At 38.4% G+C, this 24,909-nt stretch overlaps 1 protein-coding gene across 1 annotated transcript in view; it reads right to left on the bottom strand.

Annotated features, from left to right (window-relative positions):
• LOC137298485 (titin-like) overlaps window positions 1-24,909 on the bottom strand; it is a 446,086-nt gene that overhangs the window by 193,289 nt on the left and 227,888 nt on the right. Inside the window, exons 120-146 of the mRNA XM_067830773.1 lie at window positions 23,431-23,525; window positions 22,885-23,125; window positions 22,267-22,680; window positions 21,405-21,524; window positions 20,790-20,969; window positions 20,292-20,389; window positions 19,826-20,184; window positions 19,152-19,336; window positions 18,681-18,795; window positions 17,708-17,880; window positions 17,317-17,428; window positions 16,761-16,990; window positions 16,239-16,524; window positions 15,587-15,758; window positions 15,095-15,295; window positions 14,373-14,631; window positions 13,609-13,878; window positions 12,490-13,290; window positions 11,972-12,238; window positions 11,389-11,655; window positions 7,815-8,081; window positions 6,913-7,179; window positions 6,153-6,419; window positions 3,941-4,207; window positions 3,300-3,569; window positions 2,671-2,940; window positions 1,725-1,991 (exon numbers count right to left, since the gene is read on the bottom strand). Of these exons, the coding sequence (XP_067686874.1) occupies window positions 1,725-1,991; window positions 2,671-2,940; window positions 3,300-3,569; window positions 3,941-4,207; window positions 6,153-6,419; window positions 6,913-7,179; window positions 7,815-8,081; window positions 11,389-11,655; window positions 11,972-12,238; window positions 12,490-13,290; window positions 13,609-13,878; window positions 14,373-14,631; window positions 15,095-15,295; window positions 15,587-15,758; window positions 16,239-16,524; window positions 16,761-16,990; window positions 17,317-17,428; window positions 17,708-17,880; window positions 18,681-18,795; window positions 19,152-19,336; window positions 19,826-20,184; window positions 20,292-20,389; window positions 20,790-20,969; window positions 21,405-21,524; window positions 22,267-22,680; window positions 22,885-23,125; window positions 23,431-23,525 (6,720 nt within the window). The remainder of the gene's footprint in view (window positions 1-1,724; window positions 1,992-2,670; window positions 2,941-3,299; window positions 3,570-3,940; window positions 4,208-6,152; window positions 6,420-6,912; window positions 7,180-7,814; window positions 8,082-11,388; window positions 11,656-11,971; window positions 12,239-12,489; window positions 13,291-13,608; window positions 13,879-14,372; window positions 14,632-15,094; window positions 15,296-15,586; window positions 15,759-16,238; window positions 16,525-16,760; window positions 16,991-17,316; window positions 17,429-17,707; window positions 17,881-18,680; window positions 18,796-19,151; window positions 19,337-19,825; window positions 20,185-20,291; window positions 20,390-20,789; window positions 20,970-21,404; window positions 21,525-22,266; window positions 22,681-22,884; window positions 23,126-23,430; window positions 23,526-24,909) is intronic.

Genomic DNA, 24,909 nt, shown 5'->3' with positions numbered 1-24,909 from the left:
GGAGCAAATCATATCAAATTTGGTATTTGTAAAGAATCTTCTGAGGTGCACACTTCATTAAGATTCGTTGAGAGGATAATATCACATGAATGTTGCACCAAACTGTACACTGATGTCCTACATAGCATTAAAAGTCAAGGAGGGGATTGTTGGTGCCATATTTAAACAAATGTTTTACACCTCAATAATGACCTTAATATTTATATTCTGTAAAACTGTTCCATGTCAAACAACTGAGTATAATATATCTATATGTTCTATAAGCAGGCGTTGTATTATAGTGACATTCTGGAGTTGTAAATAATATTTGGAGATTTACAATTATGAAAAAATGTTTGAAATGTATTTAGGAATAAGATGTAAAGATAGTGCAACACTGACTAAACATCTCAAATAATTTAGGTGAGAAAGGGGAACTATAGGGATGCAAGGATGTCCTGAGATTACAGGAGATATCGGTGCTAGAAGCAAGCTCAAGGAAAATCAGCTGATATTCATGCAAGAAACATATTTTGTTAACAATTACTTCAAATATTACAGTGAAAAGAAAATGTTATAAAACTGAAATAACAGAATAGAATTCAAACTGCTCATCATTAGGAACAGAACAGGAAATATTAGTGAATATGAACTCAAAAAGTACAAAATGTGCTGTAGGAACATTCTAATTTTGAGTTTTAATATGAAATGCATGTGTTCATGATAATTTTCAGGTTGTGAAAATTTGTATATTTCCTACTGTCAGTTATGAAATACTTATCACAAGATGATAAAACTTAGAAACACATTTGTCTCCTTGAACAAAACTAATCACTGATAATATGACAGGTCATCAATATTGTATCTATACAAATTCTCAATGAAAAACAATTTTTTTTATCAATATTACAAATCTCTCTGGAGACAAATGCATCACCTACGGACCTATGACTTCCATTCATTATAATTGTCTTTATCGATTAATGGAAAATTATCTTCAAATTCCTGGATCCCCCAGTTACAATTATTGTTTAAACTTCCTTCACAAAAAAATGGAATTTACCATCATAAGACAGACTTCATGGATGCAATAACTTCTTTTTAAAAGATTATATGTCATACAAATGTTGAATGTATATCCTTGAAATGGTTACATTGAAACAATGGCATATATGCTACTCAAAAGTTAGGAAACATGACACATTATTGATAGTAACATGAAAGAACTTTATTGCCCTTGACTTCTTCTTGAATATACATTTATTGCAATTCTAAATCCCAAAACTATTTATCTCAGTTATAGGGAAAGAAGTAAACTGAGTTATTCTGATAAGGGACCATCCATATATTTATGCCTGGGGGGCTGATCTGATAATGATTTATGACTAAAGGGACTGATGAAGACTCTTAACATAACCATTATGTTATGTGAAGGTAGTGGGGTTCATCACTTGTGTACATTAAGGTGCTTCAAGTGCCAAGGGGGTTGGGTGGGGGCTGTGTGTCAGAAATTTGAAACCGAGAAATATTTAAAACATATATCTGAAAATTATGAGAATTTGAATTTGATTACTTTGGGCATAAACTTTAGCAGGGTATCACTCCCACTGTACATGTTTCTCCATAAAAATCATCATTCACCCCTAGCCATTAATAACGAACAGTCCCTAACCTGCCTGAAAAATTTCTACATACACATAATGATGCAGAACGATGCAGCAACACCCAGTTCTCCAGACACCTACCTTCCACCAGCAGCATGGCCTTGCTGCTCTTGCCATTCACCTTGATGGTGTAGTCAGCCTCGTCGTCCACAACACCAGCCTCAATCTCCAGACGATGGATGGCACCATCCCTGGTGATCTTGATGCCTTCTCTGGGAGTAAATGGTTCGTAGTCCTTCAGCCATTGAACTTCCATATCAGGCTTGGAGAGTTCGCACTCAAATACGACGCTCTCTCCTTCCATAATGGTTGCATCTTTGAGTGGTCGCAGAATTTCAACTGGCAGTGCTGCAACAAAGAGTAAACGAAATTGTATAGAAAGTTTGGATTAAGGAAAAAAATGCACAAAACCAGTGTAATGAACCAAAAGTATAGTTTCTGTGATCAACAGCCAATTGTCCCTAATTTAAATATATCTTGATGTGATTTGTGTGTCAGTAAAAGAGATAAAAAGGTTTCAATAATATAAAGTCTCTGCTTACAGCAGTGTAAGAATCCACTGACATCATAACCATGTGCCCATGAATCAGTATCTAATACTGATGATACAATATGGTGAGCATATCAAGACACAGCGCCATCACCCATCATAAACACATGCAAAACCAAGTCAAGTCTTCATTTGAATACACACAGAGAGATGGGGATACAAGCCAAAATAGTGAAGTGCATTGAAAGGATTTTGGACAGAGATATATCATATATGTACTTCTACACAGAAAGTCAAGGGTACTGTACCTGTTTGGACAAAGGGTGAGTGAGTGAATGTGGTTTTACTGCGCTTATAGCAATATTCAAGCAATATCATGGTAGGGGATGCCCGAAATGGGCGTCACACATTGTACCAATGTAGAGATTAGAACCCATGTCTTCAGCACAATTAATGAACACTCTACCCAATAGGCAACCCCACCGCCCTTAGACTGAGAGAGTTATGGATATAAAATAACATCATTCATAACAATACCTTCAACAGTGAGAGTAGCACTTGTCCAGTTGTCTCCGCACACACACTTGACCTCGCCGGCATCCTTGAGAGTAGCATCATGTATGATCAGCTGTTGCGTGTAGATGTCGGTGGAGATCTCGTAGTGGTCACTGTCAGGGGACAGTTCCTCTCCATTGATGAACCATTTGACAGCCACATTGGCTTTGGTCATGCCACACTCGAACACTACTGTCTCCTTCTCCTCACACTCCTGGTCCTTCAGAGGCTTGCAGAAGTCTGGTGGAAGGGCTGAATAGAAGTTGTAGTAGAGTAAGTCATCAATCTTAAAAGAGTGTGTGAGTTTATTTGCAGTCAGTTATGTTGAACTTGACTTAAACATGAACTTGTACCCTTAGTGACATGGAATAATAGGAAAATATTTTGCATAATTTTTTATGACCTGAAGATGCACTGAATTAAAGTCAAGCCTCAAATCTGATGTTAAGAAAGTGCTCCTCAAAACCCTCAACATGCCATTCAGTTGACTGCAAAGACCACTATTTGGACATAAATGAACAAGACTGACACAGAACCAAAGACATTGTTCATAGAAAAATCAAATTGGCATAAAATTCTCTCCCTATATTTATGAAGATTTTTTCTCTTACAATATATAGTGAGGTTGCAGGAAGACTCCTTGTTGTCAGGCAGAACAATGGTGTACTCTGCCTCATCCTCTGGAATGGTCTCCATTATACGGAGCATGTGGCGGTATCTGTCACACACAATCTTGATGCGTTCACTTGGCTCCAGTGGTTTACGGTTCTTCATCCAGCGTACTGGGACACCAATCTTGCTCAGCTGGCACACGAGTTCCACATCTTCGGTCTCTTTGGCTTCAGCATCCTGGAGTCGGGCAACAAAGTCGGCAGCCGTTTCTGAAACAAAATAGGATAATTAGGAGATACTGTTTAACAGGTCAACATGTCACACATTAGTTAAAAGAGTTCAAATGGCATAAAAAGAGACTTATTTTCTTTCAGGTGAGCTCAATAACTACTGAATTTTCATCAACTGATATACCATGGCAGTTTGGGACCCAAGCCATCATTTGGTGCCAAGAAGTAAACCCATAAACCACATTGTTGCTTCACTTTTTGACATATTGTGCGTCATAATACTTATGCCAGTGCAGTGCACCTTAACTTTCTAAAACAAATGTTCTGGATAAGCCATAACTGACTGAATTCATCGTAATTCTAAAGTTCTCATTTATCATCTACAATCAGTAATTTGAAGTGTGACCCACCTTCAACAAAGAGTCTGGCCGATGATTCGTTATTGCCGACAACGATGGTGTACTCAGCATCATGGTACAGATTAGCCTCTGGGATCTTCAGGATGTGTTCTTTACCATCAACAATGAACTCGTAGCCATCCTCCTCTGTAATGTCAAGGCCATCCTTCATCCAAGCCACTGGAACGTTCTCCTTGGATATCTCGCAGATGAAACTGACAGTTTCACCTTCAAGGCACTCATTGTCTGAGAGTGGCACTGTGATTCTCAATGGTTCTTCTGCAAACCATAAAGTCAAGGTTGTTATGGAGTTCAAGAAAGACAGAGTAACAACAAGGTAAACCTGACAGTTGAGACTAAAATGAATACAAATTTCCTGCTGATCTTGTTCATAAATAATCACTGTAATGTGGAAGAGATATTTCTATAGAAACTACTGAGTCTCAGAGAATGAGTTATAACACAGAAGGACATCAATGTAAATACATTTTACAGAAATATTTAAGAAAGACCAAAGTCTCCACAAGAAGGATATTTTCAAAACAGAGCTATATTCAATTACCGAGAACGGCAACATAAGCTGTTGTTGAAATATCTCCAACCCGACAAGAATATTCGCCCTCATCGTCAAGATTAATGTCGTACACGAGCAACGACCGATCAGCATCACTGATCACAAATTCATATTTCTCACTGGGTTGTAGCTGGACATCATCAAAATGCCAGTCAACATGAACATCTGGCTTCGACAATGTCACGTCTAATTGGAAAGAGTTATCTCCCTCTAATGCCTCAAGATCCTCTAAAGTCTTGACAAAATACACAGGGGTTTCTGCAACCAAGCAAGCATGTTAGTAAACTGTCACTACGCTCCTGTCTGTTAAGGTTCAGCATGGTGCTTTAGTAACATGGAAGAACAGTTTTGGGAGTTAGTAGTGCGAAACTTGGTTGGGTTTTAATGCCTATCTGCAAAAGTATCAGGTTATCTTTAAGTGTGCCTGGCCTGATATGTTTTGTGAGGTAGTAATTTTTCATAAGAAGCAATAATGCTGTATTGTTACCACTTATAAGGTGGCTCAGCTTGTCAGATTAATGTGGGAAGGAAGCATATAGAATGCCAACAATTATCACTTAATATAACACTGAGTGGCACTACCAAACCATTATAACATGAGTGAAATCAAGAAATTATGGTAAGAAATAGGGAGACAACTTTGCACAACAAACTGCAGTTTGAAAGAATTTTTATCTCACGATTAATTCTGATTGTTTTGAATTTAGATTTCGGCACATTTTCTTTCATCACAATTGTCAAAAAATTGTTTGAAGGTGTTACTGAAACAAGCATATTATCTCAAACGAGACCTGTCTCAATGGCATAAAAGCTGATGAGTTAATATGGAAACATACAACTTTATTTATAACAAGTACTGGTTTGTTGCATTTAGCGGCATTTTGATGTTGATTCAAATGCCATTGTCACTCCAGATGAAAGAACCCACATGAAAACAAAACAAAATGGCACAAACCAGAAGTTGTTACTCATAAAGATGTGTGTGTTTCTATCGAGCCTACAGTTCAGTCAAACACTGTTGCATCAGAAATACTTCCAGTTATCTTCGGTTCTGATCAACCCAAAAAAAGAATGAAAAACAAATATGCTGGGACTATCCAGAAATGTTACTTTACCACAACAGTAACCTTGAACAGCAAAAAACACACAAGTTTATTATAAACTGAAATCTTATAAAAATAAGCATTCATGTCTTCAATTTAAATACTTGTAAAAGAATACAGGTGAATTTCTTTTGCCGCTTGGATTAGTTTGACAAAAAGTGTTTGACTTTAGTTCCATGATACATTACAAGGAGACTGTTAGACAAATCCACACACAACTATCAGAAGACGTAATTGTTACAACAAGTATACATTTGGACCTTTACAGATTCATGCAGATAATGAGAATACTATTCCTTTTTTTAATTAAAACAAGAGTTGGCTGGTTAGCAGAAATAGGTTGTCAAACATCAAGAACATACACAGACTTACAAGAGACTACAACACCATGAGGCATTTGGGGAGATAATTCACACTTCTCACAATGACTGTTAATGTTTAACAAACTACTCAAAATTTCATAAGGATAATGTAAAATACGTATATCCCTAGTAAAGTTGAGCAGTCCCTTCAAGTGTTTCTATATTCAAGTATATTTTCCACTGACCTTCTACAAACAAGATAGCAGCAGATTTCTTGTTTCTGATTTTGATGGTGTATTCTGCTTCATCTTCAAGAGCAACCTTGGGAAAGGTCAAAGTGTGTTTGGTGCCATCCATCTTTATCTGGCGGTCCTCAGTGGAGCTAATCTCCACCTTGTCCTTCATCCAAATAACTTCCATGTCAGGTCGGTTGATCTCACAAAGGAGGGTAACATTCTCGCCTTCCACACACTCAGTCTCCTTCAGAGGAACAATAATCTCCAAGGGGATTTCTGAGAAAAGGAATGGTTATCAACTATTGGCCTTGTGAAGGACGCTTATATCATAATGCAATTAATATTTGGCACAATTCAGAAAGAGATTTTATCAGGCTTTCTTTCTACTAAATGATCAGTGTTCAGACAGGCAGAAAAACAAGTATATTTCAGTAAAATGCTTCCCGCCAAGATAACTTTCATAATTATTTGTTTCCTTGGGCAGGATTATTCATCCAATTGATGTGACTTAAAATATTTCTGACGTGATATATGTATATAGCAACAGAAGCTATATCATCATCATTACTGTTCTGAATTAAGGCTAGCTTAAGTGAAAATAGTGTATAGTTTCATAACCTAACTACATATTTGTTAGCATTCAAGCATACAATTGTCTTCAGTCACAATATAAGCAGGACTAAAAAAAAGAAGACCATTTTTATGGAGACTTCAACCATCAATGTGTCTGTTTTCTGTATTACTTCAAAATAGCCATGACACAAATTACCTTCTACTGTGAGTGGTGCAGTGCTCTGAGCACTTCTGATCATGATTGTGTATTCTGATTGGTCATCCAATTCTGCAGGGGAGATAATCAGACGATGGACTTTGCCATCTACCTCCATCTTGACTTTATCAGATGGTTTGAGTTCAATGCCATTCTTCATCCATTTGGCTGGTTGATCAGCTTCAGTGACCTCGCAGACAAATGTCACGGTTTCCCCTTCCATGCATGTCTGGGCACCAAGGGGAATTGTAAACTCCAGCGGTGCTTCTGTTTGGTACGAGGACAGATTGTTGAGATGGACAGTAATAAACAAATAACTTTTATTTGTCTTAAATATAAGATCAATTCAATCTCAACCAAAATCACACTGACAGAAATTCTTGGTCATTTCAACTTAAACCTTCACTGATAAATCTTTGACCTGATGAACATTGAAAAATCCATGAGTACTGCAGACATTGTAATGAAATATCTAACATTATAAGATACCATCAATAATCCTTCTAGTGAAAAAGAACCACAATGTTCATTTCTTTATCAATTACACGACATGATGACATGATAAATAATTCAAGATCTGGAAGAAAAAAAAAAGAACATTGAGTGAAAATACATCAGATCCATGCGAAATATTACTACACGGCTAGTTTCACAACAAACAACAAGCATTTCACTGCAACCACAGGATTTATCTTAACACTGAACATGTAATGTCAGTTGAAAATCACTTCAAATGAGGAAAGCATACACTAGTATGGAAATAATTCAATAGAAATTTTGAAATCATCAGAGACATAACCAAACACGCAATACATGTGACCTTAAATGTCAACCTTTAAAAATGATGGTTTCAACTACTATTTCTTATTTCCTCATTTCAAGAATTAATCAGACATACACACCTTCTCTGAGATTGAACCCGGTCATGCGTTTGCTACCAATGACAACAACGTAGTTGCCATAGTCGTCAGCCGATAAGTCGTGAATGATGAGTTTATGAACACATCCCTGATCTCGTAGTTCATGCTTCTCACAGGCGTTAATTTCTTCTTCATCTTTATACCACGACACTCGCATATCATGCTTTGAAACCGTGCACGTAAATACAGCAACGCTTTCCGAACCAGTCGAAAAACGTTTCAAGTTCAGGTTGAGTCGGAGAGGAATTTCTGCAAAGGCAAGTCACGCAAACAACCGTGCAGAGAGAGAGAAAGACAGGCGTAGAGACAGATGATGAACAGAAGGACGAACAAACACGCCGCACTCACACAGGGGGCTTGTGGGGGTTATAATGGGGAAAATGCTGCTTCATTCTTAATGCTTCCTCAATTTTTGTCTCAGATGCCTGAGCTTATGATGAAGCAGTATTTGTGACATACAGGTATCAGTGATGTTAATCACAATGAGAATGCCAGACAAGAGAAGTACGTAATACACCAGTAATTAACTGAAAGTAAGAAATATACAGCTGGAAAGAACAAAAGATTAGGATTAATGAGAGAACTAATAAATAATGAAAATGAATATCTACAGCTAGCAAACACTATAACTATGTAAGGCTGCACACTAAAGGAACTAACTGACCAACACATGCAGACAGAAATAACACAGACAGAGGCTGTTGGTACAAAGCTGAATTATATACCATTGACTTTCTGTCTCTATGGAATTACGCATATTTGGAATAAAGATATCCTCAGATTTATGATGCCACTGAATAATATCTTGAATTTTATATCTTTGATGAAATGATAACACACAGATTATCATATTACCTGAACTTGATATTTTGTAAAACAATCATTTGATTGGATTTGTGATATCATCAGATTTGTATGATGACAAACAAAGACAGTCAGTTGCAAGAATGCCTTTGTGACTGGCACCAAAACAAAAGGATATTACCAGTATCTAAAGGGTGTTGTAAAAGATGTGTAAGCTATTCAACAGCCCCTATCTCAAAGAACAAACAAGAGCTAACAAATACACCAAGTAACAGGGTTTGAATACATTGACTAGATAAGTTCACATGGCTCATTGCCAGAAACAGTTGAAATTTGACATCAGTATTATGGAAGCACCAATTACAATCTTTTGGCAGTTTTGAAGATATGTGGATATTTTCTTTAATTTATGACTGATAACATGTCCAAATGATAACTGACGTAATGAATGCTAATGATTGTGCATTTTGACAAATTCAAACCCTGGAAGGATGAGCTTCAGGAAGCACACTGCAAACATATTTGAACATTAGACGAAGAACCGACCTTCAACTATTAGTGAGGCTGTGGATATTTTGCCCCCAGAAGCTAAACTATAACTGGCCGAGTCGTTGGACTGGACATCTTTGATTGTTAAGGTATACACCTGTCCCATATTAGCAATGTAATATTTGTCATTAGCTACAAGTGAGCAGCCATCTTTGAGCCAGGTGACATTACAGTCGTCACATGACAACTTGCACACAAACGTGGCGTATTCATGCTCGAACGCTCGTATGTGTTGAAGAGGTGATATTATTTCAACAGGGTTGTCTGCAATCCAAGCAAATAAAAAAGTGGGTCAGAGGATGCTCTACAGGAACACCATTAAAACATCATGCAGACAGACCACATCATCAGATAAATGTACTGCTTTCCTTACAACTTACTCTGCAAAAAGTGTGTAAATTAGAAAAAAAAACAGATAATGCTGGTAAATTGTAATAGACATATTTACATAGTATTCCTTTCACAACCTAATAAGTTAAAGTTATACATGTTCCATATCATAATCCTCATATGCTGAACTAGACTAAGCAGACATTTGATCAATCTCCTAAAATATATCAGATATCTAAATATTTACGTTGGTATATAATATGACTAAAAAATATAAAGAAACCCCAAAGCTTTCAAATAATTTCATTATAATAATTGGAAATGAAGAAATTATTAAATCAACATGATTCTATTGCTGATGTTGAAACAAAAACGAACGTCACTTTTGCGATAATTGTGTCAGCAAGAACGTCATGTGTAAAGTATATAATGATATGGTCTGATCCAGCTTACACATCATGCAACTGTAACATCTAATAACCCCATGCATATTATACAGTGAAACTAGGTGTTGTGGGCCAACATGTCTACCACTATTTCGTGGAAATTGAAATCTACTGCAGGAAGGGGTGATGTGTTAATTAAAGCATTTTTAATAATTTAAGAATAGGTTAAAAAAAGAATTAACAAATTCACTTCAGAATTTCATCCCTTCAATGCCTGAAAATATAACTGTCAAATAGTTGAATAAACTGTGTCACTGTATGTAGAGACTAGAATTGTTAACAATAACATACAACATGCTACCTCAACCAAAACCAACCTTTCAGATATAACTAAACTTAAATTGGAACAATTTGTATAATTTCTCTCGGCAAAACTCATCTGAGAAAAGTATGTTAAATCCTTTTATCAAGAATCTAAGAAAAACTTGGATAGGAACACACCATGTGGAGATAATGCAAGGTAACATGAATCACTTCACAGCTAAAATACTGTCAGTGTAGGAAAATCTGCCAAGTCACCTTCAGTAGTGTGACAAGGTAGTTCATTAATGAAAAGTTTATGCTATGCAACTAAAAACAGTGTATTCGATATACAACAATAAACTATTATTGAGGAATAAAGGTGTATATTCACTAAAAGGTTGGTATTATCCATGAAGGGCATCACACCACAGCATGCCACATGGATTCCTACCTACCATTCTCATTGCAGGAACATGGCATGGCATCAACAGTGCATGAAACTTGGAATCCAGCAGATGTCATGACTAACATACTACTCAATACATGAACACCTACAATTTCCCCATTGCATTTAAATACCAACGGCAGATTTGGGAAACGGAGTGATTTCAAATTCAAGTTACACTGGCAGTTTTACAGGCCTATTGTCACAATCACATAAAAACGTTTGGGAGTTCTCTGTTGGTTGGAAACACTTAGCTTGGGCCTGTTGCGCAAAGAATCATGACTAGTGAAAGGTAAAGGCCTATATTTGACAGCTGTCATAATGGTATTATAGTGAGATACCAAACCCTAAATTATATTAAACTGCTCATGAATAAAAAACATTTGATGACATCTGGTGGATTTGAAACAAAGGTATGTTTTTAGGCTGACAGACAAAATAGTTTCATACATTCCAAAATGCAAACACAATATCCAATGTTTGTCATGATAACAAAAACTGATGATGTGAAATAAATAAAATGTTTCATTGGTGATTGTTTTCCTACCTGGACACCTGAAATTACTCATCAAACAACCACATTCATGGAACATAAGATTACTTTTTCTGACATAAACAAAATACAAATACTGATGTCTGTCAGGAGATATCTTGTTCCATGATTTTGGTTGTGTTAGCGCAAATGCAAATGCAAAATGCAGTTATAGCTGAAATATATATGCTATGCAGAGAAATTTACCATCAAGGCGCAGCCTAGCAGAGCTCTTCTGGTCGCCAACGACAACTGAATATTCGGCTACATCATCTTTATCACAATCCTTGATGACTAAAGTATGAGATGTGCCTTCTTGTTGGATGATATGTTTATTGCTGGGTTCAATTGGTGCACCTTCCTTCTCCCACGTGACAGTGACATCCTCTTTATTCACTTCACATTTGAAGCATGCGATCTTGTGCTCCTCAACGTGTTGCTCAGAAAGCTGAGCAGTGAACTCAACTGGAATTTCTGCAGGTGGAAAAATGGGTTGCAAGGTGAAGGACAAACATCAAGGTCAAGGTCATGCATCTGGAATCAAGCAGCTGCCAAAAGAAACCATTATTTTGAGAATAAGACCAGTTTACACACTTTGTTTGCACATCTGTGACGTAACAGATTTAAAAAATACCAAACCACAATTTGCCCAATTTCATTCCCAGATCATTCGTTATTGAGTTCAGATCATGATACCTTACATTATTACCGGATCTGACAATGGTATATGACTTTTCTGGTCTTATTCTCACCACACTATAATGTCTATGACAAGAGATTGTAGAAATACCTTTAACTGTCAGATTTGCACAGGTCTTCTTGTCCTCGATCTTGGCAGTTATCTCCCCTGAGTCTGGTAGCACAGCTTCTTTAATGATGAGTTTGTGAGTGCGACCATCACTGATTATCTGGTAGCGCTTGTCTTCGTTGATCTCCTGTCCATCCAAGAACCATTTTGGTGTGGCACCATCCTTATTGACCTCACACATGAACTCTGCAGTCTGAAGCTCATCAATGGTCTGGTCTTTGAGCGGAGTCAGGAAGTCTGGGGACAGTTCTGGTAACAGAGGAGAGAAAAAATTATCTTTCTGGTAAATAAACTGGGTTTTGCTTATATTTCACACAAGCCATTAGATAACTGTGCCTGCAAAATCTCACTTTCCATACACCACCTGCAAAATAGTAAATTTACCATGGACAAAAAAGTGACCTTGAAATATAGTGTCCACACAATGTACTTATGATCCATAAAAATCCTAGTCATTTATCTGTCAGTTGGTGTCAAGTTATACATCTTAAGATTCTTACCTATCACAAAGAGTGATGCAGTGGTCTTCTTGTCATCAGCCATGATGCTGACTGGACCCTCTTCCTCCACTTTGACATCCTTGATCTGGAGCTTCTTTGTCTTGCCATCAGAGATGAACTTGATCTTGTCACTCTCCTTCAGTTCCACATCATTCAGGAACCACTTGACTTTCTCCACATCACGGGACAGCTCACAGACAAACTCAGCAGTGGAGTTTTCAATGGCTGTGACATCACTGAGAGGCACTGTGAACTCCAAAGGAAGAGGATTGACAGTGAGTTGGCATTCTGTTGATTTGTCTCCAACCTTGGCTGTGATCTTCCCAGTGTCCTCAACTGCAACATCCTCAAGGGTGAGCTTGTGCATCCTGCCATCCTGAACTATTTTGATGCCTTCCATTGTCTTGAGTTCCTCTCCATCCTGGTACCATTTCAGCTTGTCTGTTTCTTTGTTCAGCTCAACAATGAAGTCAACACTGGATTTCTCATAAGTGGTCCTGTCCTCAAGAGGAACAGTGAAGTCAACATCAATCTCCTCCACAATGAATTGGGCTTCAGATGATTTGTCGCCGACCTTCACAGTGACAGTTCCAGCATCTTCTGGCGCCACATCCTTGATGATGAGTTTGTGGACCGTGCCATCATCAACAAACTGGTACTTGGCATTCTGGGTTATCTCCTCTCCATCAATAAACCACTGGACCTTGTCCACTGGTATGGTCAGCGTGCATTCAAACTCAGCAACTGTATTTTCTTTGGCAGTCACGTCCTTCAGAGGGACAGTGAAGTCAGCAGAAACTTCTGAAATAATACATGGAACATCTGGAATGACCTCACCACAAGCAAGCCAGTTAATGCTCTTTAAAGGATGTACAAGTATTTGAAAATGAATCCAGTTGTAAATGTCTCAACGAAGCCAACAGCCATATACCTTCACATGTCTGTCTGATGTAGGATAAGTGAGAAGTAAGGAGATCTAGATCATGTAAATCTTTGGTGAAAGACATCAGCAGGCACATGATACTATCAAGAAACATCACCAATGAGAAATCATAGCAAACTGTGACAACATACACAACTAGGCCGTCAACAAACTGGTCTACACTACAAGCAACTCACCTTGAACAGCCAGGTTAGCTGAAGTCTTGTTGTCACCGATGACTGCTGTGACTTCACATGCATCTTCTGGAAGCAAGTTCTTGATAGTGAGAGTGTGTTCATAGCCATCTGACTCGATGACATATTTGTCTGAAGGAATGGGCACTGGTTTGCCATTGATGAACCAGTAGACTGGTACATCGTCATCGTTGGTCTTGCATTTGAAGGTGACATCTTCTCCTTCTTTTCCCTTGCCATCTTCCAGCTTCATTAAGAAGTCTGCTGGAACCTCTGTATCAGAAAAATTCTCATGTCACAGATATTATAAGGTCAGCAGGTTGTTAGTTTCTCAGACAAATAGACAGTGATGTCCTATCTTCTATTTCATCGGAGTGAGTAAATTCAGTTTTGAGCCTCAAACAGCAATATTCCAGGTACCAGTACATCATGAAGACCTAAGATGTCAAATCACAGAAAGTATATTATCAGCATCATGACACAAGATCAGTCAAGTCAGGTACCCGATCCTCATTCCCTTGCATCTTCCTTGCAGCACTGGGTGGGGATGGAATCTAGCTTGCAATGTCCAAAGAGTTCATGAACCAGATCAATCAACATTTCATGAACAAAGATGTCTACAGTACATCAACAATACATATGACATTGTGGAAATGATGATTAAATCTGCACTTTATATTGATCATATTAACCATTTAAAGCCTTCTTTTCAGTCAAGCCATATAACTATAGTTCTTACTTGACATAATTTGACATGACAAACTCACCTATGACATTAAGCTTTGCCTCTGTGATGATGTTTCCATATGCACATGACACAGGACCCTCGTCCTTGGGGCGGCACTTGCTGACCAACAGTGTGTGCTGTTTGCCGTCTGCCTTGATAGCATACTTGGGACTTGGGATGACTTCTTCACCTTTGACTGTCCAGACAACATTGACATTTGGGACTGAGAGCTCACACTCAAACTTAGCAGCCTCACGTTCCTTCACTGTCATGTCCTCGAGTGGTACGATCCACTTCCACTGCAAAAAAGAAAATTACTTTCATAAATTGCTGATAAAATCACATGTGCCTCACATTCCTTATGACCATGTATTTAGGATTCTTAAATTATATGTATTGGGCATCAACCGGGAAAGTCTGATTGATATATAATTACGAAAAAAAATTGAACATGGAAGACTGAACAACTTTTGTGGATAAAAAGATCATTGTTTTTTTTGGGGGGGATAGAACAATAATCCTAAATACTGTAAACCAAATCTGATACAGAGAAGAGAATTACATCACATCAAGTATGAGGTTGGTGTACATAATGTCACACAAAGAACCATCATATCATCCAACCAATCCTCTTTTCAGTATCTCTAATAACAAGCTAGAATGACAAGCCATAATTACCAACATAATATAAAAGATGACAGCATTATCTTTGTCAAAGAATAAAATTCATCAGTAAGGTCACACGCCAAACTTGAATCATACCTGAGTTTTGGGAATAACCAGGTGACTCTCCTCCATCTCTTCTGCTTCCTGGAACTTCTGAGGTCGGACATAATGTCCCTTCTCCTCCTCAGGTGCCTCTGCAGGAGCTGCAGCAGTTGGGCGCTGGAACTCTGCCTGTTCCAGTTCGGGACGTTCTCTCTTGGGCAGTGTGAAGGCATATTCTGATGTGTCCATCTCCATCTACAAACAAGAAGAATCACATGACATTTAATTCTGGAAACAATATTTTTAAAAAGTATTGCTCCAAGCATTTAATATCCTTTTGAAATTTAATTCTGATGTGAGTGTAAAAGTGGATATTGTCGATTCCACAATATCTCAGCAAAAGTAGATTGTAAATAGTAAATGATCAATGCCATCAGCAAATTCAAACCACTGAAAACCTTCACACTGTCTGACTATTCCATATATTCTGATGACACATCAAAATAAAAGATGATTCTGACAGATTCTTGTTTGTAGTGACCCTACCTCTGGTCTCTCTCTCTTAGGTAGCATCTCATAGGGCTGCCTCTCAATCTCCATCATCTGAGGAGCAGGCTTAGCCTGTGGTTCTGGAGCCTCTTCTTCTGGAGTTTCCACGTGCTTCAGCATGTCACGCCAATTCAGCTCTGCTTCCTCCTCAACCAGGGTCTTGTGTTCTCTGTGGAAGAATGCAAGCATAAATCTCTGCTTGTATCTTTTGCTTTTGTTCAGATTTCTATTTGTTTCTGAGGTAATAGTTTGAGTTTACATATGTTTGGCTGATGTTTACGAACGTTTGATCAATTTTAGCTGTGTTTCACTTTGTCTTAATTTGACTGAGCTTACTCTTTTTTCACTTAAATGAGCTTGTCTGAATTTTCCAGTACAAAATGTGTTTACCTGTGCTTGAATGAGGTTTTAGAATGTTTGATGAGTTTACTGTGTTTGACTGAGTGTATCTAAGTTTAATTTGTGTTAGAGTTTATCCGTGTTGACCAACTTTCCCTATGTTTGACTGTGCTAACATGTGTTTCATTGGCTTAATACTGTGGTTGAATTAATTTATCGATACAACATGAGTTTTTACCTATGTTTGACTTATGTTCACCTGTGTATGATAGAGGTAAGCTGCATTTAACTTCTGTTTGACTGAGTGTACCTGTGTTTGAGTCCCTTCTTCCAGTCAGCTGCCTCTTCTTCCTTGTCAGTCACCATTAGAGTTGCAGGTTCAGCCTTGGAGCCATGTTCATTAGTGGCAGTGATGGTGTAGGTACCAGAATCACTAGGCTTGATCTGGTCAATCTCCAGCACATATTCATGAGTCGACTCATCCTCATACACATGGTAACGACCTCCATCTTTTATCTTTTGCCATTTGCCTTTGGACCATTCAACTTTGGGTTTGGGTTCTCCCTCAACGGCACTACGGAAGATTGCAGTTTGACCTGGAAAGGGAAATATCAACATGCAGTGACTGGTTTTGAGTGTTCCAGAAACTGTTATAAAGCAAAAAAGCAGAATCCTGTGAATCTAACCATTTCTTCAAAAAAAAACAAACCATTTTAAGATACAGGTTGAGATATTATGACATCTTTATCATTATCTATCACTGTTGGCAATAATACAGTAAGTTTCAATCACAGAGCAAGGAATGAAACAATCCATTTATGATATCTCTTACCTTGAAGCACAGTGCACTTCATTGGAGGCATAACAAACTCAGGTGAGCGACCTCGGACGTCCATCTGTGCAGATGTGAAGACCTCACCGCCACTGTTCTTGGCACGAGCCTCAACAGTTCCTTTCATGTCCTTAGTGGCCTTGTCAATGACCAGAGTGTGGGTGCCAGTCTTGGGGTTGAACTCCATGTGGATATTGTCAGTGGGCTCTAGGACATCTCCGTTCAGCACCCTGAGCATTTATCATTGTCATGAAGCACAAATATCAGACAAAAACTAAAATCATGTTGGTTGCTAAGTGAGTTAATATGGTTGTACGGCACTACTAGCAATATTCCAGAATTGGTCAACACACTCTGCATCCATGTCAGGAATTGAAACCAGGTGTTTGAACAAATAGGCCACCCTACCTTGTTGCCCACTCAGTAATGGGTAGGGAAGGAATACCTCTTTACCATTCTTTCACAGTGTTTAAATAAGCAGATAAAATGAATAAAAGAAAATACAAATGTCCTATTTTTGAAATTTTACAGCTAATATTGAGATGAGTCTACACACCATTCCACCTCAGGTTGAGGAACACCCTTGACCTGGCACTCAAACTTGGCAGATCCAGAAACAGGGACCAGTGTATCGGAGAGCTTCCTTGTGATGTCTGGCTTTTTGACAGCTGAAGGAAGAAGAGGAATGTTAACTTGTCAGCAATCATGCTGGTTCTCTAATCTCTCAAGAAGGCAAATACATTAAGCTTTACCAGTCAAGTAATTTGACCAAACATGAAATCAGTTTTACCAACTGTAAAACAAAAGGATTTGTGAAACAAAATAAAAGATGTTCCTGTGCCAATATAATCCAACATTCATGGACTCCACACAAGTGGGTTATTGAACAATGAGCTCTAGATGATGACAGACCACTTGACCCACAAAATAATAGCATATATTCTTACGTGTAACTTTGAGGCGTCCATTGCATGATATTTGTCCTGCTGGGTTCTGAGCACGAGCAGTGTAGAGTCCAGCATCTTCAGTCTTGACGTTATTGAGGACCAGAGTGTGGGTCTGATCTTGTACCTCAAACTTGATGTCCTCAGTCTCCACAAGCTCCTTGTCTCCCTTCATCCTGCAAGTGGAACAACAGCACACATGGTTATCAAACATCGTGTAGGTTCAAACTTCTGCTGTTTAGAGTGAGTGACTGACTGAGTTAATATTTAATGGAAAGTAACACATCGGCAATATCTCAGCCATATCGTGACGAGAACATTTAGTACTGAAATGAAATATATCTCTACTACAAAAAAACTGTCAACGAAGGACAGTAAAACAACAAGAGTATCACAAATGGAATTAAAACTAGATTGGAAAGTTAACACTATGCGGACAATACAATATACAAACAGGCTATAGATTGACAACAACTGAAGGTAGATCACCATACTAGGGACTGTGCTGTGTAGAGATACAAACAGTCTCAGTCCAAGTCTTGAACAGAAGTTCAGCATTAACAGAGCACGTCAGCTTCATGTGGAATGACGTTAGTACTAATATGATACAGTAACTCAAGTGGCACTGAACTGGAGATCAGTATCAAGTGTACACATTATCAGTGTACACATTATCAGTATCAAGTGTACACATTATCGGTATCAACTGTACACATTATCAGTAAGATTACTCCAGTTCTAGATCCTGTGAACATTAAAGTTTTTCTAACTTGGGAACTACTCGTAACACTAAAGACTAAAAGGAACCAAACAATATGGAAGTGACAGGCAGCTACTCTGATTCATCATCACAAGGATCATGTTCTTCCAAATATGCATCAACATTTACATTCTGGAAAAATCTATCAAACTCCATGATATTTGTCGAGTATATAGGAGGACTACATCTGTATCATATGTCAGGGATCTTACTCACCATGTGATTGTAGGTTTAGGTTTGCCTGAGACAATCACCTCCATACGGAGTGATTCATGTTCCAGAATTTCATAAGTGTCAAGCTTCTTGATGAACTTGGGACCTTCTTTCTTCTCTGTAGAGGCAAACAAGGCATGGTTATCATCAAACCCAGAATTAAAACAAAATGCAAAGTTGACATAACACTTAGGTGCAACATGGTTTAAATATATCATAGAAACTCATGTTGATGAAGACTATGGGCTACCACCTGATGCCAATTCAGCCTCACACAGAAGGCTTGACAGAAGCAGAATCTCAACTTTGAGAGACAGCACAATGTTGTTTCAGATTAGAATCAAAGAATCAAACTTGCCATGATTGCTACTTTACTCAAACCAAGCTGCTTGCTCAGCAATACATCTCTTGATGATACAAGATGGCTATTTACAAAAACAGGTTTGACACACAGAGTAATTCCCTCTTACTGACCTTCAACAGTTAGTGTGGCCTCAGTCTTGGCTTCTCCAGCCTTGTTGGTGGCAACGACGCTGATGGTGCCGGCATCCTCCACCTCAGTGGGCTCAATGCTGAGAGTATGCTGGGTGTCAGTGTACATCTTGCGCTGGTCAACATGGAACCTATCACCTGGCTCAATCTTCTCGTCATTGATAAACCTGGGAATGAATTGTGTGGACATCAAGGAAAAATTCTATATATTTCACATCTAGTTCGTAGTGATCTTGGAAGGAACACTTGAAACAAAAACATCCAGGAAGTCATCTGCTGCATAATGTTTTGTGAGAACATTTTCATATCACTTTAAGATATGTTGCCAAGGACACCAGGATGAGATCAATAATTAGAACTATAAAGGGAATCTAACCCATATTTTCAGGAAAACAATTCCAGCGCTTCAACCAACGTTCTCCTCGGCCCTTAATATAAAACATTTCTAGCAGATTAGTGATGAATACATCATATCATTATGTTTCTGATTTTAAGTAAATGGACAAATCAAAACTCCTCTATATGCAATCCATCATCAGTGATAAACTTATCAGTAGTGTCAATTAAGTAACATTAGTTCTATATTGTACTAAATTGTACAAAAAGTCTGTAAATCAGACTCTCATCATACAAGAAAACCTCAAATTCATGCCTACCATTCAACATCTGGCTCGGGAATTCCCTTCACAGCACAGTCCAGTTTCACAGGACGACCTTCACGGACCTCCCTGTTCGGAAGCTCACGAGTGATCTCTGGTGCCTCCATCAGTCCCTCAATGGTGATGTTGGCAGTACATTCTGCAGTGCCAGCACTGTTGGTGGCAACACACTTGTACTCGCCAGCCTGGTCCATGGCTACTTTGACAACCTTCAAAGTGCATGTTTCATCTTCATAGACTGGCCGATGGTTTGGGAGTGTGCTTACTGGCTTGTCGTTTCTGAACCATTCTACCTCTGGGCGAGGCAGACCAGTAACCTTGGCAACCAGAGTCAATGTCTTTGTTTCCATGATGGTCTGTGTGAAAAGAAATCAGAAGTCATTACATGTCTGAATGTCCATATTATCTTGTTAAAATCTGAACTAATATCAAATTTCTACTACTAAGTATATAAAGTACTTACAGTGTCCTCGATTGGTTCAATGAAGACAGGAGGTTTAGTCTCTTCCTTTGTCTTAAGCAGGAGTGGTGACTCTGAGAGTCTCTCTTCACGTTTGATTTCTGTAACAAAGACATATTGTGACCTCCTCAGAACTCATCCACAGACATACATCTACATACATCACAGGCACTGGTGATCTCAATTTCATTATACGCTGTTGGACTTATTTTTTATCTCCGGCATACACACATATCAGCTGACTAGAAAAATAATTGGGGAGACAGATTTCCAGTTTTAATGTTCAATACTCGAGAGAGAAAAGAGCGAGTGAGTGAGTATTGTTCAACATCACTTTTAGCAATACTCCAGCCATATCACAGTCAGGGAACACAAGAAATGGGCTTCACACATCATACCCATTTGGGGAATCAAAACTGGATCTTCTGCACGACTAGTAGATGCTTTAACTACTAAGCTAATCCACTGCCCCAAGCAAGAGAAGAATCTTTAACACCTTACCATTGACAATGAGGGGTATGTCAGCTGTGGCTTCTCCCTCAGAGTTGACAGCATGGCAAGTGTAGGTGTCAGCATCATTTAGTTCTGTGTCCTTAATCTCGAAGCAGTAGGTGTCCTCATACTTCTCAAAGTGGAACAGTTCCTTGTCGTCCAGTTCCTTGTTGTCCCGCTTCCAGGTGACTGAGAAGAAGACACATCACACACTGACAATATATCAAACACACACACACACACGTCACCACCCACACAGTCACACAGTCAATATGTCATACACACACACACACACACAATATACACAGACAATATAACAAGACAATATGTTAGATACAGACAATATGTCACACACATACAATATATCACACACACATCACAGGCATACATGTCTCACACACAACACATACATGTCACACACAAAACAAAAGTCATGCCACACTCTTTAACATGAAAATGAGTCAGTTCTTATCAATAATATTTACATCTTACTATTACTACTGTTTCTAAAAATATCTACATGTTTTCTCACAAGGTTTGCATTTGTTGAAGATGTTTTAGAGTGCACTCATAAAAACATTTAAGACCTATGACAGTCACTGACAAATTAGTATTCAGTTTTACCTGTGGGTTTGGGATTTCCAATGACCTTGACAATGAATTTAGCCTGGTCATGCTCGCGAACCGTGACATTTTCAGGAACCTTGATGAACTCTGGTGGAGAGAGTTTTTCCTCTGGTTCTTCTAGAGAAACACGAATAATCATTGGTTATAATGCGTTACCATCATCATTGTCTACACCATCAGTACCATGCATCCAGAACAACAAATAATAATATGTCTGTTTCCATGAAAGGCAAGATGAAGGTATGAAGTTTCATTCAATATCTCAATGATATACACCAACATTTGTACGTAGTTGACCGCCAGTTATATAATCCTCATCCACTAATTAAAATGTCAAAGTTTCATGTCACTTTTAGCACTATTTCATCAATAATGGTGGAGGACACAAAAACTGAGATTCGCATACTGTACCCATAAGGGATTCAAACCTGCGTCTTCCACATGACGAACCTTAACCACTAGGCTACCCCTCTGACACCACTCCCAAATTAAGATACATTAAATTCTTGCACTTCTTTTATTTTCTGACCTTTACAGGTCCTTTCCAGAGCTTGATATTGCCACAATCAAACCTTTACTTATTTTGCTATTGAGATAGTCACAGTGAGCTTTCTATGTGTGAGTGAGTTTAGTTTTATGCCACTTTTATTGCCAGCAGTATCATGGGCACCAGAAATGGGTTTTGCACATCATACCCATGTGGTGAATTGAACCCAGATCTTCTGCATGACAAGCAATGCTTTAACCACTGGCTACCCACACATCCCAACGTTTACATGAAGTGAATTAAACTTGTAAGAGCCATTTGGCTGAGGTCTATATGCTCTGTTACCATAAGTGCCTTAAAAGAGTGTTCTACCTTCAACGAACAACTCTGCTGTGGTTTTGTCTGTGCCAGCAGGGTTTGTGGCCTTGCAAGTGTACGTATCATCATGGTCTGGCTGGACTTTGACAATGATCAGGGAAGTCTCGTTGTCCTCAGCATAGTCAATCTTGAAGTCTGTGTCAGCCTTTGTGATCTCCTTGTCATTCTTGTACCAGATAAGCTCAGGAGATGGAACACCAGTTGCCTTGCAGGTGAACTTGGCAGGTTCTCCAACCTTTGTCTCCACAGTCTCGATCTGGATGATGAACTTTGGAGCAACCATCTTAGGTGCCTCTTCGACAACCACCTCCTCTACCTGTGGGACCTCCTCAACAACAGGAACTTCCTCCTGAGGAATAACCTCCTCAACAACAGGTTCCTCCTCTTTGGGTTCCTCCACAGGTTTGGCTGATAACAAATATGTTAATTACTTTTAATTATTCCAATTATCCTACACACTTCCAGGACTACTAATCTCTTTGTTCATCAGGAAATTATAATCAAAATGCCAACATTGCTTATTATCAGTGAAATCATTAATTTGTGCCCCTGAATTATCCACAAACAATTCTGTATTAATTTTAATTCACATAAATACTGTTTGATACTAACGTTTAACAACCAGTTCAGCTGAGCACTCCGCTTGACCGAATGGATTGGTTGCCTTGACCACATATTTTCCTTCATCTTCTGGAAGAATGTCATAGACTTCAAGATGATGGAGTCCATCTTCCTCAAAGATCATGTAGCGGCCTTCATCCTGCAACTCCTTGGTGTTGTAGAAGAACTGGATCTCTGGCGTTGGCTGTCCAACCACTTGGCAGGTGAAGTCAACGCTCTCTCCCTCCTCAACCTACACATGATGCAAGATAACACAGTGCACATGATCAGCAACGATGAAGGGCACATGATCTTTCATCTTCCCTCACACATGAATGTCGTTTTCTGATTGTCTACATGTTTGGTTAGTGCTAAGCACTTCTGACTGGCTTACAATTTGCAAAATCAAATCGGTAGACGGGAGATAACTCTAAATCTGGTTTTCTTGGGTTATCTGCAAAATCTAGTGATGGCTAACTCAAACCCACATTTCAACACCATAACCTCTTGACTAACTAACCATGTCATATTCATAATAATGTAGGAAGAAAGACTCACTGTCTCAGTTTTGATAGTAAGGACAAACTCAGGTGCCTGGCCTGCTGGCACTTCCTCTGGTTTTTCTTCCTCGGGTTCAATGACTTCCTCCACAGCTGAAAGAAAACAGTATCATTGATATGAAAATCTATACGTCACCCTGTTTCTTGGCATAAAAATTAAATATTTCCAATCAAAACAAAAAAAAATTCTACTCTATAAACTACATGACAAAATGTAATTAAAGAAGCAAATTGGTAATTGCTTAGGCAAGAAAATACATCTACAAAAACATTTACCTTGTCTCAAGGCATGAAATAGTTTTAGAAGACACAAAATGAAAACATTTAAAAGAGTCATTCATTCATGTGTTTTTTATCATTTATCAACTGCTCATTTCATTCATGGATTGATACATTCATCCATACTTTCTTTCAATCATTCCAAGTCACTTTCATTCTTACTGTCCTTCCTTCAGTCACTATGTCCATTTCTAATTTATATGCTCTTAAACTGTGAAGAGTTATATCAATAAAACTTATCTATATACCAAAGTAAATATCACAAGTCTATTTATGATAACCTATTTGCACAAAAGAGTGTCCACACTACGCCCTCTCATAGTTTTATGCAGGGAAATTCCTTGTACCTTGCAGTACAGTGCTGACTTACCATGTTTACTACAGTAGTGTAGGTATATTTCCTTGATCTTAATACTCCCACTGAGACTGATGGCCGTGATGGTGGGGGCCATTCCTGTCACTCAACACACCTCACATGAGTACTGACAGCGTCGCTACTTCCATAAAATACTGGATGATGTTTGAAAGATCATATCAAAACTGAAACTCCTGACACTTTTTATTATTATAAAAAAACACATTTGTATAGCTCTGATATCCAGTTTAGCAGCTCAATGTGCTTTGTTTTTCCCTTGATCATAGGATGCCCATCTCATCAGTCCATGTTTTCAGTCTCAACTCCCTGGGGACCATACAACTCTTACTGCCCACTAGGTGCATCCAGTTTAAGTCTTTCCCATTATTTCAAGGTACTCATTCCTATATTGGTGGACTGGGACACATAGTCACAGTACTTTGACCAAGTTTACTGCATGCCAGAACTCTTGCCACTAATTCATCCAGGAACCAATATCTGAATACATAATCCTGTTTGGTGTCTCTCTAGTTTCACATTTCTTGTTTACAAGGATCCAGTTTTTGCAAACAATTTTGATAATACAGTTATGAACACCTTTTGATTATGCTGATTTTAGGAGCATGAAAAATCAATGCTGCAATTGATTCTCTTTCCATTTTATAAAAAAATATATCCAAGTATATTTAAGAATCCTCGTACATGAATGCCTCTGATTTTACACAAGGCTGAAATTCATAATCTCACACTTGAAAGTATATCCTTCATGTCCAATTGTCTTGTGGTTAAATGTACCTCCACCAATGCACAACCTTACAGCTTCATGAAGGAATCCTTATTATC

This window comes from Haliotis asinina, chromosome 10, assembly GCF_037392515.1.
Source record: "Haliotis asinina isolate JCU_RB_2024 chromosome 10, JCU_Hal_asi_v2, whole genome shotgun sequence".
Lineage (NCBI taxonomy): Eukaryota > Metazoa > Mollusca > Gastropoda > Lepetellida > Haliotidae > Haliotis > Haliotis asinina.
Note: the sequence above shows the minus strand (reverse complement) of the source record. Positions and strands in the feature narration are given on the sequence as shown.